Below are 19,236 nucleotides of genomic sequence, written 5' to 3' on the forward strand. Positions count from 1 at the left end.
CTGAAGTTCTGGGTCCCCTTAAGATTTCACGAATTTCCTCATTAAATGAATGCTCCAGTTTTAGGTACAGCAGCAGCACTTACATTTACCATTCCACATGCAACCAACTAGGCCAGCTGAGGATCAAGACAGAGCTCTCTGAATTAATGCAACCAAGTTCAGGTTGTAGTCAAGCCTACTCCAAATGCAAAGTTTCTAGATTTGGGCAAATCACAGGAAATTACAGAATTAATGTAACCAGCTTAAATGACTTAACTCTTAAATCACTCACCTTTTCACTTCTGACACAACTTCTCACTGTAAGCTGGGACAGCCGGCCAGGATTACCCCAGCTGGTTGGCATCAACAGTAATTTGCTATCCAAAAATGGAAGTAGTGTCCCACTGGCATTCTGAGGTGAGACTCGACACTGGACACCTTAACTACTCCTACCCAAAATTGGGCAGGATTATCTTCTGAAAACAAGAAGAAATAAAGGTGAACCCAGGGAAAATTAATTTATACAGCTGTAAGACACCCGTGTTCACGTTTCTAGTGAACTTTGTGACAGTCTGTGGTACTCTTGTTACTACTCTGATCATGATTTTTTTTTTTTTTTAATTCATTTTTTCCAACTGTAATTGGTCTGATGTATAAAAACTGACGACCTTCATTGGAAGGGAGAGACACAACTGCTTTGAAGTAGTTTTCTTATCCTTGAACATTTTGATAACTGTTATGATACTGTGTCACACCTATGAAGGACTTTTTGAAGTCTCCACAAGACAACAGAGACCTTCTCAGAAGAGGCCAGCCCGCTTCCTTGCTGGGGAAAGAAAGCAGTTTCACTACAACTCCAGTACCTGAAAGGGGCTAAGGGGGGGAGGGGAAGGACTCTTTATCAGGGAGTGGAGTGATAGGACAAAGGGTAACAGTTTTAAGTTGAGAGAGGGGAGATTTAGATTAGGTATCACAAAGAAATCCTTTCCTGTGAGGGTGGCGAGACACTGGAACAGGTTGCCCAGAGAAGCTGTGGATGCCCCATCCCTGGAAGTGTTCAAGGCCAGGCTGGATGGGGCTTTGAACTCAATGATCTTTAAGGTCCCTTCCAACCCAAACCATTCTGTGATTCTATGAATGAAGCATAAAGCCTTGAACTGCTCAGATGTTCCCCACCTCAGGATCCAGCAGAGGTCTCCCTGTGGGAAGCAGGATACTGGGATTCAGGGACACGAACTCCAGAAGTGAGGGAACTTGGGTATTTGGGCTGTGTCTTGCCTTTCAGTTTTTGCCGCTGCTGCAGCAGTAACAGATCTATTCACCGCGCCAGCATCAGGACACCAGCAGTCAAGGTCCAGAGAGGTTTTAGCTGCATTTGAGATTACTTCTAACTAATGAGATTACTTCACACCTTAATTTAGTGAAAACATCTCCTATTCCCCACCTCAGAAGCGTTACTCCACCTTTCTCAGACAGGCAATTCAGAGAATCAGAATATAAAAAAACACTGAGCTTTTTTATTGTTACGGACTAAATGTATTGACACCTTTTATACAAATAAAAGCTAATTATAGTATTACATTAATTTAACAAATTCTAATACAAAAAAATGCATCTTTCATAAAACGTGATTTTTAAATCAAAGCTCTACAGAAACATACAACTCCCCTATAAAGATGTCCAGTCCACTGAGCAATGCTCAAAATAGAGTTATGAACTTAAATACGCTCATAAGTGTATTACACTTGAACTATACATTTGGAGAAACGTTACTGAAGTCAGAAATGAAGAAAATCGACCGATTCCCAGAACTGGCTGAACAGCTCAAAACAAGAAGCAGCCACCAGCTTTGTTGGATACAGCCTGGAGCCGGAGCAGCTCCACCCCTTCCAAGGCATTCAGCAGTCACCTGAACACTTTAGCCTCACCAATCAAGAATATAAAAAAAAAAAAAAAAAAGAAAATGAATGTAAGTGTTGGCGGTAAGAAATGAAGTCACAAGCCACATCCAGATCACAGGCAATACGTTGCCTACACCGATTACAGACTAAGAACTTCCTTTAATAAAACTGATTTACCAAATATTCAAAACAAATTTCTGCCTACTGCTCTACTTCACGCAAGTTTACTGCTTTTAAGTTTTTTAAATAATTAAGAAACGATCAAACTAGCTGGATTAAAGGTATACAAAATGATCATCTATCAAACATTCACTTTATACATAAACATTTCTGAAACAGATTTACAGTATACAATTAGTTTATACAGCTTAAGCAACTGTTACAATGTCATTTCTCTCAAATCGAAAGCAGCCAAATGGTCTAAGATTTTGTTAAAAGGTTCTTGGTCACTGTTCAAATTTTAACTTTCTTGTCTCACATTCACGTCATCACATTTAACACTGCAGGGTTCATTTAACAAACTATACATTATTCCATCTAACCCTATGCTGCAAAACCAGTTAATGTGCAAGACCAGCTCATTAACTCCAATGTGGTTTTAAATACAATGTATCTACATTTTTCCCAAGAATGCTTTCGCTTCCTGAGCTAGACATAAAATACCTTAAAACAGGTTAAGACACAGATCTGAGCCCCCATAAGCAAACTATATTAAAATGCCTGGGGGGGGGGGGGCCCCCCACCACTTTTGGTAGCTCGCACTACGATTTGTTTGCGCTCTAAATACATTTTAGATGGATCTGATAATCTGTTGAAGAAGGTAGCAAACTTAATAGTTTAATTGTCTAAACTGTATTACTGCGTATTGCTCTTGTCTTTTATGACTTTATATAAAAGAACATGTATATTTCACAGCCTACTAAATACTCCTTGCAATCTTACTCTTGTCATCTAGGTGACTAGATTTAGAAATCCTACAGTCTGCAACAGAAGCATGCAATTCCGGTGGAGTTCTGTTTGGTTTTTAAAATCAAATCTAATCGTGCTCAATACTAGTATCCAAATCAAAAAATGGATTGGATATTAAAACTGATATTTTGCAGGTACATTTCTATATTTTAAACACTTTTTTTTTATTTCCATCAAAGTTTCAGGTTGCTGTCAATGAAAAAGAACAAATCTAAACCAGATTTTTGTTTGGATGAAAATGGGTTTTGGAGCTATCCGTGATTTCTATTTTTCCATCTGCATTTCATAAATCATTTTTGAATGAAAAAATTGATTTTCTAATCAAACAGTGTAGTACCTTATAGTAAAAACTATAGTATTAAGTAAGCTTATACAGTAGATTACAAAACGGTAAGCTTGGGTTTAAGGTGCTATTCCATCCACCCCGAAGTCTCTTTAGGACTTTACCACGTGGGCATCATGTCTGGGAACCAGACTCTCCCGAGATGCTTTGAAACCTCCCAGTGAATCTGCTCCAAGCTGTATTTCTGATCGGGAATCAAAACTTCCTCCATGATAGAGAGCTGAGAGAGCCGACCGCCACACATCTTCACAAACTCCACAAAGGCACTGCAAGAGACTTCACACTCCCCTAGGCCCACGGCTGACAGGTACTTGCAGCGCTCCGCAATGCGGATCAGCTCCTCGTCCAGCGGCCGCAACCCGTTGGCGCACACCACCAGTTCAACCAACCGAGGGCACGTCATCCCCACGCGCCCAAGGACGTCTTTGCTTACCGACCTGCCGAAGTAGAGGTGAGTGACGGGTATCTCGTAACGAAAGAAGGGGTCGAACTCTTCTTCGTACAAGAAAAAGTACATGACTAAATTCACTTTAGGAGAATGCTTGATGAAAGCGTCCCAGCTGCTCTTCTGGATGGTGTGGAACTGAGTCTGTCCGGGATTTTCACTGACGACGTCGATGCGCAAGTGTTCCAACCTGACGTGTTTTTCAGAAGACAGAGCAAGCAGGAGCTCGTCGCTCAGCAGGTGGTAGTTCAGCGCCAGTTCACGTAGGCCGTGACACTGGTCGGCCACGCAAAGGATACCTGGGAAAAGAGAACGTTATGAAAGGGGTTACACAGATTAATTATACTAATCACTGAACGAGAAACGCAAAACAGTGTGTTTCTGTAGGTCAAGGAAGCGCAAAGACCGTGTATCTCAACGTGCAGTCAGGACCTAATCCTAGAATGGTTCAGGTTAGAAGGGACCTTAAAGATCATCCCAGTTCCAGCCCCTTGCTAAGATCACCACAGGTACACTGGACAGGCAGAGCTGAGTCTTTTGTCACATCAGCATGGCCTTGGGACTTCCTTGTACCTACACGAGAAGATACACACACACACAGTGACTACATCAGTATTTGCTGAGGAAAGGTACAAGTTAACACACTGCATTGTACACTTTCCTGGGGGAGTTGATTCTCATCTGTGCCCAGGTGGCCAAGAAAGCCAACGGCATTCTGGCTTGTATCAAAAATAATGTGACCAGCAGAAGTAGGGAGGTGACTGTGCCCCTGTACTCAGCACTGGTGAGGCCACACCTGGAGTATTGTGTCCAGTTCTGGGCACCTCAATACAAGAGAGATATCGAGGTGCTGGAGCGAGTGCAGAGGAGGGCAACGAAGCTGGTGAGGGGGCTGGAAAACAAATCGTATGAGGAGCGGCTGAGGGAGTTGGGACTGTTAAGTATGAGGAAGAGGAGGCTGAGGGGAGACCTCATCACTCTCTACAACTACTTGAAAGGACACTGTAGAGAGGTTGGTGCTGGTCTCTTCTCACAGGTAATTAGTGACAGAACTAGAGGGAACGGCTTCAAGCTCCAACAGGATAGGTATAGATTGAACATTAGGAAGGAATTCTTCACAGAGAGAGTGGTCGGGCATTGGAACAGGCTGCCCAGGGAGGTGGTGGAGTCACCATCCCTGGCTGTGTTTAAAGGACGTTTAGATGCGGTACTGAGGGATATGGTGTAGGGGAGGACTTTGTAGAGTAGGGTAGATGGTTGGACATGATGATCCCAAGGGTCTCTTCCAACCTCAATGATTCTATGATTCTATGATTCATGTGACAAACATATAAAAAGCATACTCTGACTGTTCTGCCTCTTGTAAGGCCATATATACACAAATTCCATTTTGTAAAAGGGGTTTATTCATAATAAAAGCATTTCCCTGGCCTGCTCTGGAAGAACTGCTGTCCCTCTGTGGCTGACAAGGCAGCCATGAATGAAATGGGAACAGAATTGGGGAACAGATTTAGATTGGAGATCAGGAGGGGGTTCTTTACTGTGAGGGTGGTGGAGCACTGGAACAGGTTGCCCAGGGAGGTGGTTGAGGCCCCATCCCTGGAGATATTCAAGGTGAGGCTCGACAAGGCCCTGGGCAACCTGGTCTAGTTGGGGGTGTCCCTGCTGACTGTGGGGAGGCCGGACTAGATGACCTTTGGAGGTCCCTTCCAGCCTGGGCAATTCTATGATTCTATGAAATCTGTCACCTGAGGGAAGCAAACATAAAACGAGTGCTAGATTTTAATTCAATACAGAACTTGCTGCTGTCAGTATTTGTTCTTTCTAGCAAAATATAAGTATTTAAATTTGGCAAAGCAACAGCCAAAAAAAAAAAAAAAAGAGGGAAAACACTAAAAACCGAGAGCAGTATTTCCTAGAACAGTGACTTTTACACTCTCCCTTTAGTGAATTAATATAACCTGCTCCTCACGGAAGACAAGAATTCAGTTCAGTCTATAAGGTTTCTACTCATCCTATTTCTAGATACAAGCAATGGTACCACACTGGTAACACTGCTTAAAAATAAACAACAACAACAAAAGGACTAAAAAAAGCATACAGCCCTCTGCATTTCATGTGACCCAGAAAACCGCGTGAAATTCAGGATCTGGGCTTTCCATTAATAGAGGAGATGAGAACATGGCATTTAGTATGTGACTGAAAAACCTGAGCTCAGTAGACTCTAGCTTTGAAGCAGTGGGAAGTAGTATAGAAAAAGAGCCGTTATTTTAAGATGCAGCTATTAAGCTCAAAAGCCTATAATGAGGCTAAAATCACATTCTTTAAAAAAATTACCATAAAAATACTGCATTGTATGAACATATATACCAAAAAAGTATTTTCCACCTGAGGATCTGCAAGAACACATGCATCAGAAGCTTTTAACTGTATTGAATACTATCCTTTCAAATACAAAAAGTTTCTTAAATGAATCTTAAAAAGCACAATTTAGGTAAATAGTATTTTAACCCAAATCTTACTGCAACTATTTCCTGTAGAAATAGTTTATATATACAAGCATACTCATTATTTCATTTAGGGTGGAGGGTATGGTATCAAAGACGAAGTGAAAATCCAGGATTTATTTTTTTTTTTTAAATTGGAGTATAAAATTAAAATAACCTTAGAAATATCTTCAACACATTCCAGACATCATTTCCTGTCCTTAAATCATAACAAAAAAAGTTACTCTTAAAGCGATACTCCCCTAAGGGCTACTGTGACCACCCCATTTTAGCAGACCTCATGCTCAGAAGTTTTAGCAGACCTTCCACCTCATGTTTAGGTGGAAGTTCTTATATTCAAGGTTGTGCCCATTTCCTCTTGTCCTGTCACTGGGCACCACTGAAAAAAGACCAGTCCCATCCTCTTGACACCCACCCTTTAAGTACTTATAGGTGTTGATCAGATCCCCCTCTCAGTCTTCTCTTCTCTAGGCTAAGACGACCCAAGTCTCTCAGCCTCTCCTCATAAGGGAGATGCTCCAGGCCCCTAATCATCTTCGTAGCCCTCTGCTGTACCCTCTCCAGCAGTTCCCTGTCCTTCTTGAACTGGGGGGCCCAGAACTGGACACAGTGCTCCAGATGGGGCCTCACCAGGGCAGAGTAGAGGGGAAGGAGATAGTTACTGGAGGGCCTGCCTGGACCCCAGGCTGCAAGGCGTGCACTCCTACAACATGCCTAGGCCATGCCTCTGCCTTTGTGGCACCAAGAGGTAAATTGTTCTGATGTCACACAGACAAAAAACCCCTCTACTGAACTGCTGATGCAGACACACCCCACATCCACTCTTCTCCTCCACCCCCCCATTCAAAGAGAAGCAAACCTCCTACCCTCCAAGCAGAGCAGAAACACGGCCTTTACAGGATAGCTGTCAGTTCCCCCTGTTCCAACGGCTAATATTTCAGATAATAATCAACAGCACATCAATATGGATTCAAAAATAACCATTGCTTTGTTGCAGTTCTAAAGCAAGTTAAAGTTCAGAAGGGAAACAGCAAGCAGAAGAAACTTCACAGCTGTTCACAAAATTTAGAAATGCACCACTGCCTGAGTTTCTCCAGCCCAAACCCAAACATGCCTCCATCTTTGTGCAGTAACTTAGGGATTATTTACAGCATCTTCTGGAATCAATTCAGTCTCATGACAATCTTTACCCTTTATCCCTGCAGTAGTGGAGTCTCTTGCACTACTTGCATGACTCTTCTCTGACCTTCACTAACAAAATTCTTAAGAACTGATCTAGTACTGAATGTTACCCCCACCCCCCAAAGTGCTATTTGAAGGCACGTTATACAATTTTAAATGCGTCTGTAAGTAATTAGTTTTGCATAACTCATGGGTCTTTTGGCTCAATTTAAGTTTTTTCCACATTTATAGCAGCCTGCTAATTACAATATTCCCCTTAGGAAAAAAAAAAAATCTAGGTAAGTCTCAGTGCTCCAAGTTTCTCATTGTCCTTCAAAAGTCACATTTTTGCTGCCTGTCTGCTCCAAAGCCAACTATTCCCATACCAGTTCCTTTCTTTTGTTCCACTTTTTTCTCTCCATCCCAAGGCACAGCCAGACCTGAATTAAGCAATAAAATTCTCCTCCTGTTTGCTGAGCACCCTCTGGTTTTGTCACTAACGCATCTGATGCCATTCTATGCACCCCCACTCCATCAAGGACAACAGTAATTGTGCTCCTTGTTCCTTAAATGGGTGTTGCCATTTCTTACCCATTGCTCCTTCAACTTAAAACATCATGTAAGACACATCCTCTTGGCAGACACATTATGGCTCCCATACTTCTCACACACAGGGATTCTCAAACAAAATGTCAGAAAAACCAGTCACTCAAGCTACTTTAAACAACCCTCTATCTTTGATTATGAAGCCTTGAAGGAAGTAACATTCCAGTTAACAGGCTGGTGAATGCTTTGCTGGGAAAATCTGCATTTTCAGGACCTCTTTATATAAATTCAAACACACAGTTTGAATTCTAACACCTGCAAAAGGTATTAAGTTTGTGTTTTGCTTGTTATCACTACTGCAACATTCCCTCTGCTACAGTGTTGTTTTCCACACCAGTGAATCTTGCATATAACATACGTAATATTTACAGTTGAAATATATTTGCAGGAAGAAAGCTATGGTGACTACAATAGTTTCCACTTTCCTCAGAAGAGGAATTTAACTTAAGTTGCCAGCATCTCATTTATTTACAATTCCTCTTCCCTTTCTCAGTGAAAAACTGATTCACAGCCCATCAACTTTACACTTAAAATCTCAAACTTGCTGTGCGTTGCGTCAATCTTCCACGAACATTAATTCTATGAACTTCAACAATCAAAGTGCTTTCACTCTGATATAAGCTGTCTTCATTCTTGCTACAAACACATTTAGAGTGCAAATGAAGTACATTTGGTAATGGCACAAGTTCTGCACTGCTCAGTCTCATCTCCCCTTCATTGATGCTGTCTGCACTTCACCTTCAGTAAAAGATTAAACTGCTTGCTTTCAGAATGACTGACCCAGCATCTTCATAATCCCTGACATTGCAAGACTCAAAACTCAGACATAACGAACTGTGGAAAAGGAATTCACATTCCAAAAAGCTTAATTATACTGGAATACTTAAACAGTCATTGCAGATGTAGTGCACTATCAAGTCAGTACATACAAGTTCCAGCAGAGGTTAGTTATCTATCCAGAATAAACATGCTCCATTTTATTATTAGCTCAGTAGTCACTCTGGAAATGGTGGAATGGATGGATTGACAACCAGCTAAATTAGTATTTGATTCAGTGACAGTTGCTGTAGATACCCCATTCACCCTTGCTCTCACCCCACCCCTATTTTTTCAAAAGTCTACTGCTTTCAGACAGAATTTAATGCATTCATTAAAAAAAAAAAAAACACACACAAAACAACCCAAAACACAGTATCTTACCAGCTGGAGAAACGTGAGGACAACTGCTCATTTTCAACAGTTTGAGTGTGTCACTGTTGTTAGCCACTAGCACTTTGAGAGATGGATCATCTACTGGTGTATCGTCAATCTTAAGTGAAGAGAGGGATTTGGAGTTTACAAACACCACTGTCAGTGCAGAAATAAAGTGAGACTGGAAAAAAAGAAAGTTTAAATGAAACATTTATCTGAAATAGAAATCTCAACAGTTTTACACTGTACATGGCACTCCTAGTTCTTTTTTACTTACTGACAGCATTTGGCGAATCAGAATGTCTAACATTAAACATAAATGAAGAACACGACACAGGACAATCCACTGCACAAACTTAAATCTGTAGAAAGACCACAAGCAAAGAGAAAGTCTAGAAGCTCTAATTTTGAGTATAATTTGCAAGTTGCACTCCAAAGAAGCATCTTCTAGAAATAGAGCCAAGCAGCAGGTGATCAATTAATCACCAGTTTAAGCAGCATAGATAATATAGGTGCAGGGCTCAAGGTTGTTCCTCAGTGTTTTTATGTAAGCACTGAAATTCAGCAGTAAAGAGAGAGTCCAGGACACCTTAACTAGAGAAACACTGACTGAGGAGCAGATACAGAAGTGCTAGCAGAAATCACTGGTGGTATGAAGAAAGTGAATAATTAGCTTATCTTCGTGATTTCTTACAAAATTGAGTGAATAGAAGACTTTTAAAAAAGTATCTACTCCATGCACTACGTGGACTATCCCATAAAATTACTTGCTACTTTGATTTCAATACTGTTTCATTCTAAGCCACATGTAGAATCCTGAATACAGTTATACAAGACAAAGCCTGGCAGCAGCATATGTTCATTCTTATGTTATATGTTTGTGGTTTCTGCTAAAACTCACAATTAGATTTAGAGCAGGAATTAATATTTTCACATTAACATAAACTGTCAACGCCAGTTCACTTAAATGGAAAGTTGAAATTAGAAGCATTAAGGCATTTTGGCTTTAGGGACCACTCCCAATTATACTGACAATATGCTGATTATGCATGTTACGTACTAAAAAAAGGTCCTTTCAGAATACAGAGTGGAAATACTATTACAGTGTTAGGATTGGGTTTTAATTCTCTGTATTTATAATGTAATTCCCTTCACCAAGAAGGCTGTTAAATAGAAAGGCAAAGAAAGTTAACTATGTTGACAAAAACAGGTAACTTGAAACTGTAGACTGAAGAGCTAACAGAATCATAGAAGACAGGCAACATCCCAAAACGTAAAAGCTGGTGATTTAATGTCTTTTCAGCATTGCCACATATGTAGCCTATAGTATGATTCTTTAAACGATTCACACAGAATGTGCTCAGTGAAAAGACTGAGCAACACAACGCTGAATGTGATTTGCAAATATTTGCCAGATGTCACGTTACTTGAAATCAAAAGAGTGCCGATGTAGATAATGCAAAGTAGTTCAGATTTCCTAAACAGTCCAATTAAAAATAAATAAAACCAAAAGAATTGTGTAGTGTTAACCATTTTTTAGATCCATTAACCTTTGCTTGCTTGTCAGCAAGCTTGTTACTAACAGCTGCCCACATGAACTTATTCATGGTCCAATTAAATTCTTTAGCTTCATTAGCGGTCTAAGAAAATGTAAAAATCCTTGCTGGCACTGTATGTCAGTGACAATATTACTGGAGTGGTAAACAACAAAAGGCAAATTATGCCTAGAGCTGATTTTGGCTCATTTTGAACATATTTTTTTTAAAGGCCACATGTGAAAGTGTTAGGAACAAAAAACCCAGAAGCCTGTATTTTAGAAGACTTGAAGCCGAGTAAGACCATAGTATGAGTGATTACAAATAATTATTCATCAAGCTTAATAGGACTGTAAGATATCCCTCCAGAGAGAATTAAGTGAGAGAGCTAAAATAGCATTCAGATTAAGCAATGAAATAATATGCCAGAGCTGAAATAACAAAGTATTGCTAACACACTGACACTGTGGATTTTTTCCAATACGTTCAGGTTTTCTTACAGGCATGTTAAAAAAGGAAAAAAATCATACAGAAACTAATTAAAGATCTGGAAAGCCTCTTTGAAAATTAAGGATTAAAAATACATCTTCAAAAGAATTACATGACGCAGTTGTCAAGGATAATAATTGATAATCCTTCTGTCACTAACCTTGCTTAAACCCGATAGCCTACTTCCTTTCCTGAGGCTGTCCCTACTTCTTCCTTGTCCTTGTTGCCATCATCAGCAATGACATCACTGAGACCCAGCTAATAGTCTACTTGTATCTGGCCCTTCGCATAAACACGGACTAGATTTAGGAACTGAGGCTGCGAGACATCCAAGATGTTCCTGGCATAAAGCAAGTGGCCCAGGCTACCCCAGCCACTCTCCTGCTCCTCAACAATAGCACATTTCTACCTCACTAGAAGGAATTCTTGTTTAGAAGCACATGCAAGAGATGTGTTGTCTTTTAGATTAGATGCCTTCTAACAAAATCTAATTTTGGCAAACATTCAAGGTAAAAAAGAGAGAAAGTTTCAGAAATACAGTGCACTTTGCCTAAGAATCTGTGACAAAGTACTGAAAATCATGATCATACCACCTGTGAAAGAGAGCTCGAGGATAATATAATCCGTACAGCAAGTCCACCTGGATAAAACTCTGTCACTCATTCAATTACAGTTGTCTCCTAAACACCCCCCACAGTCCCACAGTGCAGTCAGACAGACAGGAGCTGTCTGGCCTCCTGATTTGCAGCGTATTGCCAAGTATTACATCGAGGTCAATAGAACAAGGTCAGGACTAAGTTCTCATATGATGCAGAGAATAAGTGAGTTATCCATCTTAATACATCTTAGTTCCTCCCTTTAATAGAGCCCAGTAATGACATTTTCTTGGCCAAATATTTATATTTTTACAGAAAAACTTCACGTAAAGTTATAGAAATACTGTATGAAACACTGCAATACTTTGCTATAGAAAAGATATACATCTTAAAATACCTTTGGTAAATCCATGAAGCTTGGCCGGGCAGTTGAAATTAGCCCAAGTGTTTTCAGTGAGCAATTCACAAGCTGTGACAAAATATCACAAGCAGCTTCTGCAGATTCCTTGCTACTGTCCACCTTAAACCAAAACAGATTTATTGTTCAGAAAATACTGCATCAAACACACTCTTTACAAAAAATCAGAGTAGAGTAGATGTGCTTGAATGTTGGCTTTTTTCCCTGCTTTACCTTCTAAAGCGTGACATCAATAAAAACTGCAACACACCGCATTGGGAATCCAAAGTCATTCTTTTTTCCCCCCAGAAGTACATATGAAAAATCCATTATAATTTGCTATAAATTTACCACTATGCTAAACAGTTTGGTAAAATTTAGCATGGTGATGGGTCAGCTAAACAGTTTGTTCCAAGATACTCAATCCACATCAAATAATAAGTGGAAGTTCATTTGGGTGTAGAGTCTGCCTCGCTTCCTCTTTACATTCTTCATTTCCCAAATGTGGGAATTCTATAAACCCTTAAGTGTGTGAAAAAGCTGCTTCCTTTTACAGTGACTCAGCTCATAACATAAAGCTGCTGGAGTGTTAAGTGCACTATCATATGAACTTATATGACTGGGTCTTCATCATTTATACCACAACAGATATGCAACAGATACTCTGAAAAAAATCTTCATTAGTCAGCTTGTTACACAATTGAATCACTTCATGTGCCTCCAGTGGATTTTGCTCAACACTCAGTGTCCCTTCCGGATAACCTCTTATATACGGTAGATGTGACAGCTTTGCAAACCTACAGAACAGTAAAAAAATTGATCTTGGAATCAAGTTTAGGTCTACCATCAGCCATGCTACCTTGTCAGCAACTGATCTAATCCAATGAATGTTCATTTTCTGCCCAAACACAAGATGAGAAACCTCGATTATCAACAATGCAATCTTCCTTTGCCTACAAAAAAAAAAAAAAAATCCCAAGTTTTCAGCCTCAACAGAGCAGCAATCAGTGTTATATCCACTTCCTTGTGATTATCCTCGCTACTTAGCTTTTCCTACTATCTAGTGTTCCTTCTGCAATCCTGAAGGACAACGGAAGGGACATGTACAAGAAATGACACGGGTAGCACCCTACTGGTGAAAGGCATCTGAAACCCTTCAAAAACATGTGGTGCAAAGCAACACTGGCTGGTGATAATACACTGGAAGGCAATTCCAATACTGCTATAAATTTTCTTTATTCGGATACAGCTAAATTCCTGCAAACTTTGTAATAACCAATTTACATCTAATACCTCATTAAACAGTAGCAATACCTGTCATTGGGCAGAGGCGTCCCAGTTACCCACATGCTGATGATTCCTATGTAAAAACTGCCAGATCTCAGAAACAAACGACCAGTATGTCCACCTTGCTGCTAAGTAATCTACTTCCCAAATTTGTCACATAGCTGATGTATATGCAGTCAGTCTTTCACAACACCTTTCCAAAACACAGCGATATGGAGGCCAATGTTAAAGGTTTTCATCTGCTGAAAATAACTCTGTGATGTTAACAAAGCTAGTTCTCACCAAATGGTACTTCTCAGCCAAGCACAATCAGTAGATACACCATTCCGTGCAAATCCCACGTACTTTTTCAGTCAACTGAAACTCAGCTGTACTGAGTAGATGCCATACACGGAAAATCCCACATAATTTACTACTAAACTGCTAGTTGCTTACTAGTAGTACTGATGTCACTCTCTGTGTTAGATGTTTTCTAACCATGAATATCAGATCCAGCTCCCTACAGGATGTGACATGGGAAAATCCCCAGTTTATGCATCCTGATAATACTTAATTCTGAGGCAGGTACCCAAATATACAGCAGTATCAGAACTGAAGTACTTCTGCCCACTCATTGAGGCAGAATTCTAAGCAGCTAAGATGCTACAGGAAAAAAGAAAAAAAAACAACAAAAAAAATCCCCAACTAATGGAATTAAGGCAATGAAAAAGTATTTTCAGAACTGTTATTCCAAGTTTTGGTCCTGAAAATATGTCCAAATAAATAACTGAATCGGGAGATAATCTCTACGTCTATATGCCCATTTAGAGAACACATTTCTTCACTATACCAAGCCTGAAAACAAGGCTTACCACAGAGAGCTGCCATACTTCTTTTTAATTAACTGACAAACCTAATCACAAAAATAGGTGATAAGCCTTTAGGATATAAGCCTTTCCTAACATTTAGCGATGTTAATTTTCAGCATGTTCAAATGTTTTGATCACAATTGTCAATTAGCACTTATCATCAGTATTACAATTACTGATGTTAATTAAGTCATATCTCTCATGCTTTAATAGTTATATAGATCCAAACTGTCTCAAAAGCATCAGGCATACTTCCTTTAAACATTCTGAATAAAACAAAAAAAAAATAAAAAGAACTAAGTTTGACAGATGCTTTTATTTTTACAAAATTACTTTTAAAAAGCCTCAAAAATACACTACCTTGAAGCTTACATACTGCAGGTGATTGGAATGCCTCTTTATTATTTGCTTGATGAGTTCAGGATGCGTGGCCCTCAAGTAAGACGTAGCTGGTTGATTCAGTTCGAACTCAAAACACCTCCAGAGATCAGGCATATGAAACACCTGGTTCCAGCTTCGGCAGACCTGCGACGCATGAGCACGGTCCAGAAGGGGCAAGTACTGAAACACCTGCAGGATAATGTCTTGGAGCAGGTTGGCCCAGTCAGGACTCTGCACAGCTGTGCTGTTCTCCTCTATAACCTTGTGTCTCTTGGATTCTGTCTCTTCAGATGAGCTGCTGTTGGCCTCATTAGTTTTCCTTCCTCGTTTCATTCTATAGACATAGAAAAAAAAAAAAATCTATCATGAATTCTGTAAATGTAACAAAGCTGAGAAGAATAATATTAATAGAAAACAGTGGAGGTGAAAAAGCACATTTTCTGTAACCATGCTTTTGCGGTTGTTTTTTTTCCTCCCCTATATGAAGGGAAAAAACCCAACCAACAAGTAACAATGAATTTGAAGTAGCAGTCTAAAAGTAACTGCATGCTTTTGCAGTTGTTTTTTTTCCTCCCCTATATGGAGGAAAAAAAACCCAACCAACAAGTAACAATGAATTTGAAGTGGCAGTCTAAAAGTAACTTTACCATCTAAACAGACATCTTTAATATTATTTCTTTAATCATTAACACTGCAAATCCATTTGTAACAGTCACTCTCCTTTCAGTGCTTCACTTCTGTGTTTGGGACCGCTTTGAACCCAATTTGTTTTACTGTTTTGTTGATTATCATTCTACTTTCCTACTAATGGAAAGATATTCTTCTAAACAATTTTGATACTGTTTTATTGATTATCATTCTACTTTCCTACAAATGGAAAGATATTCTTCTAAACAATTTTGTGAACACTGACATGCATATTGCTGCCCCAGTCCTATTTTCCAGAAACATCTGAAACTGTGGAAGGCAAAAGTCATGCAAGAAAGTAAATGAGTGTATGAATGCTTGAGAACACTGACATGCGTATTACTGCCGCAGTCCTACTGACCAGAAACAACATTTGAAACTGCAGAAGGCAAAAGTCAGGCAAGAAAGTAAATGAGTGTATGAATGCTTGCAGGCATTGCATCTTGCAGATGTTACATCTGTCCAATTCATTTTTATTCCCAGACAGGAAGAAACTTTTATTTATTTACGTACTTTTAAAAATGGTTACTTCAATATGCATCTATTTTAGATCAGTATCCTTAAAAAACTTATTTCACCAAGAACATTGGCATGCTTTCATTTTTCCCAACTAACTAGTAAATAGGGATTATGAAAGATTTCCAGTAACGGTCTGGAAGTTTCAACCCACAAAAAGAGTTTACAGAAAAGTCAGCAAACTTTCTTCAAAATCATATTGAATTCAGCAAGTCTGAGGCAAAATGCTACCTCATTCTCAGTAGCATGTACTTCTTCTATAGCAGTCTCTTACAGATGTTCTACCCTACATTAGGTTATTAAAGAGGAAAAAAAAAAAAAACACCACTACATACATCCGAAATAAATCTAGCATTGGGTTTTGATCAAAGCGTGCTCTTTTTTACATGCCAGCTTATAATTGAACTTACATCCAATCTTTTTTTTTTTAAAGCCTCAATGCAATGTATATCATGTCCTAAAGGACTGGGAATGAGACCTCACAATAAACTACAATACACTCTAGTCCCTAAAAAGCTAATGGCATAGTGGTCTCTTACAGATATTCTACCCTACATTAGGTTATTAAAGAGGGAAGAAAAAACCACCACTACATACATCTGAAGTAAATCTAGCATTGGGTTTTGATCAAAGCGTGCTCTTTTTTACATGCCAGCTTATAATTGAACTTACATCCAATCTTTTTTTTTTTAAAGCCTCAATGCAATGTATATCATGTCCTAAAGGACTGGGAATGAGACCTCACAATAAACTACAATACACTCTAGTCCCTAAAAAGCTGCAACATATATCATGTCCTAAAGGACTAGGAATGAGACCTGACAATGAACTACAATACACTCTAGTCCCTAAAAAGCTAATGGAATCCAGGCCTGGGATGGGCTTGTATAAGCACTCCCCAGCCCCCATGATTTCTATAAGATAAACGTGGACTTTATACACACAGTAAAATCATTCTGGTTTAACATTCAAGTACAATTACACATACAAGATTATCATATGCCCAGTTCATTTGGGACCCAGCCAATTAACTTTCTCTGCTATGTACTGCAACTAAATGAAGGTTTAGAAGTCTTTTTAAAAACCAAATGTAATACAGTAGACATACGAGTGAAAAGTTACACTGTTTATCATCCAATGCATCAGATTATTTTCTCAAAGCCAGCATCTCTTTATCAATCTTCAAAACACTTTAATGCTACCTACTCACATGACAAAAGTAAGCTACCACTAAAGGTCTGTAGCTATTCATAAAATGATGTAAACAAACCAGAACATACTGTCATGAAAGACTGATGAACACAGTTTGGCTCGATTTTTTTTTCAACTTCATTTTTTTATCCCAGTAGCACTTCAGGGCAAGCGTAAGATGAAAATGCTACTGTGCAAAAACCTCTACTTGCTTCCTGAGAACTATTTACTGTGATTCACAGCTCATGACTATGAAACTATGCAAAACATCACTCCTGTGCTGAAACAAGCTTTCCAGCCCAGAGAAAGTTCTGCTGCTGAGCCACTAACTTCACTGGTACAGAAGAAAAGCAAGAAAACTGAATAGCAACTTAGAACCATCTGCAACTAATAAAAAGATGAAGGAACTGGACTTTGCAACTGTTAAAACTGAATAATTAAACAAAACTAATCAAGAATCAGATTATCAAATTCACTGCAAACCTGTCATGTTTGTATCTGAGACAACTGCTAAGCGTAGTCTAAGCATATTATTTCTAATAACCTAGTCTGAAATGCAATACTCCTTTAAATTTTAGGCTGCTAAACAGATCTTCCAAACAACTAGGTTATAACAAACAACTACCATACACAAGCTATACACTTGCCAAATTTGGGATGTTTGATGTCTTTTAAGTCTTTCCAAAGCCATCTCTTGTTCAACTGTAAAAACTCCATAAGGTTAGACTTGGCTCTCCAAGCCTTCCCTTACAGAGATCCTGCTTCATCTTTTGCTAATAAGGTAATACACACAAGGTTAGACTCGGCTCTCCAAGCCTTCCCTTACAGAGATCGCTTCATCTTTTGCTAATAAGGTAATACACATGCATAAATTTTCTAGTTAGGCAGGCTACTTTTATCACAGCATTAGAGGGTCAAGCTATGCAGTTTCTCCCTTATCACATTATAGGGGCTATTGTGCACGTACAGTGGAGTTGATTCACGTAGACAACGCTATAACTGATCTTTTCAAAGACACAAGTACTAGATTTCGCACTTCCCCCCCCAGAAAAGAAAAAAACAGGAGTGAGCTGCCACTGACAAAACTGTATGAATATTTCAACTGGAAAAATAACCTCCGAGACATGGCTGATAGAAGTGGAGGAGGTCAAGAACAGCCAACTTACAAGCTGCATCTCTGAGCTAACTTCGATGAGTTCTTAGTAGTTAATACACGCTGGTTGCAGATGAAAACCCACTCCTGAAGTTGTTGGGTACTATCTGAAGTTTTTATAAACAGCCCACGAAGAAAAGGGACAATGTGGCCATTAATAGAACTATACTGATGATGAATTTCAGGTCACAGTCTTCCAAGTTTTAAAATATGAAGCTATGTGTTCTAAGTGCCATGGCTTGATAAGTAGGGAATGGTAAAACACATTTTCAGGCAACTTTTTTGTTACCAACATCTTGGATGCTTCTGTAATTGAAAACAGAGAGTAATCATTCAGTTTAAAAAAATATTTCCTCGTGGAACTTTTTCAAAAGATAAAAAAGTATCTAAGTTCAAGATAAAAAAAAATATTTTAAGAATCAGATGACTGGTTTGTCACCTAATTTCTAATTAATTTGTTAATCTGATTTTTGTCATCTTGTTTCAGAATTTATTGAAATCAGTTATGTTTTTAAAAAGTTATTTCAACCTCTTAACACGCCCAATAATAAACACAAAATTTAAAGAATGCATATTTGCCTACAGAAGTTTGCAGTCATCAAAAAATTACTTGTAAAAAAAAAAAAAATAAGGCCCCTTAAGAGAGTAAACCTTTCTGCAAATTTAATATAGGAACAGGCAAATACATAAAACAAAATGAAGTGCATAACTGTATCTGACAGTCTAAAGATCTAATAGTTTTAAATCCAAGGCCAACAGAAATAACTTGTGGTGAGGAAGACACTGATGCAAAGTTCCATGTTAGCACATTACTGTATAAGTGCTACCTATTTTTTTCAAACTGTGATTGCTTAGCAAGTCTTACAACACATCAATCTTGCTTTTAACTCTCTCTGGCATACTCAGGACACACTTATCGCTCATCAGATTTTCCAAACTGCTGCTTTAATGAACTTTGCTTCAAAACCTAAGATCTTGACAGAAAGGAGAAAAAAAAAAAAAAAAAAAAAAAAAAAACCAAGCCAACCATCCCCCAAAAAAGAAAACCCCCAAC

At 38.9% G+C, this 19,236-nt stretch overlaps 1 protein-coding gene across 1 annotated transcript in view; it reads right to left on the reverse strand.

Moving 5' to 3' along the window:
- Positions 1-2,494: 2,494 nt before the first annotated feature.
- Positions 2,495-19,236, reverse strand: part of FBXL3 (F-box and leucine-rich repeat protein 3) — a 39,078-nt gene continuing 22,336 nt past the window's right edge. Inside the window, exons 2-5 of the mRNA XM_014959837.1 lie at positions 14,615-14,969; positions 12,120-12,242; positions 9,112-9,283; positions 2,495-3,936 (exon numbers count right to left, since the gene is read on the reverse strand). Coding sequence (XP_014815323.1) covers positions 3,293-3,936; positions 9,112-9,283; positions 12,120-12,242; positions 14,615-14,968 — 1,293 coding nt within the window. The 5' untranslated portion in view covers position 14,969 and the 3' untranslated portion in view covers positions 2,495-3,292. The remainder of the gene's footprint in view (positions 3,937-9,111; positions 9,284-12,119; positions 12,243-14,614; positions 14,970-19,236) is intronic.

This window comes from Calidris pugnax, unplaced genomic scaffold, assembly GCF_001431845.1.
Source record: "Calidris pugnax isolate Ruff unplaced genomic scaffold, ASM143184v1 scaffold514, whole genome shotgun sequence".
Lineage (NCBI taxonomy): Eukaryota > Metazoa > Chordata > Aves > Charadriiformes > Scolopacidae > Calidris > Calidris pugnax.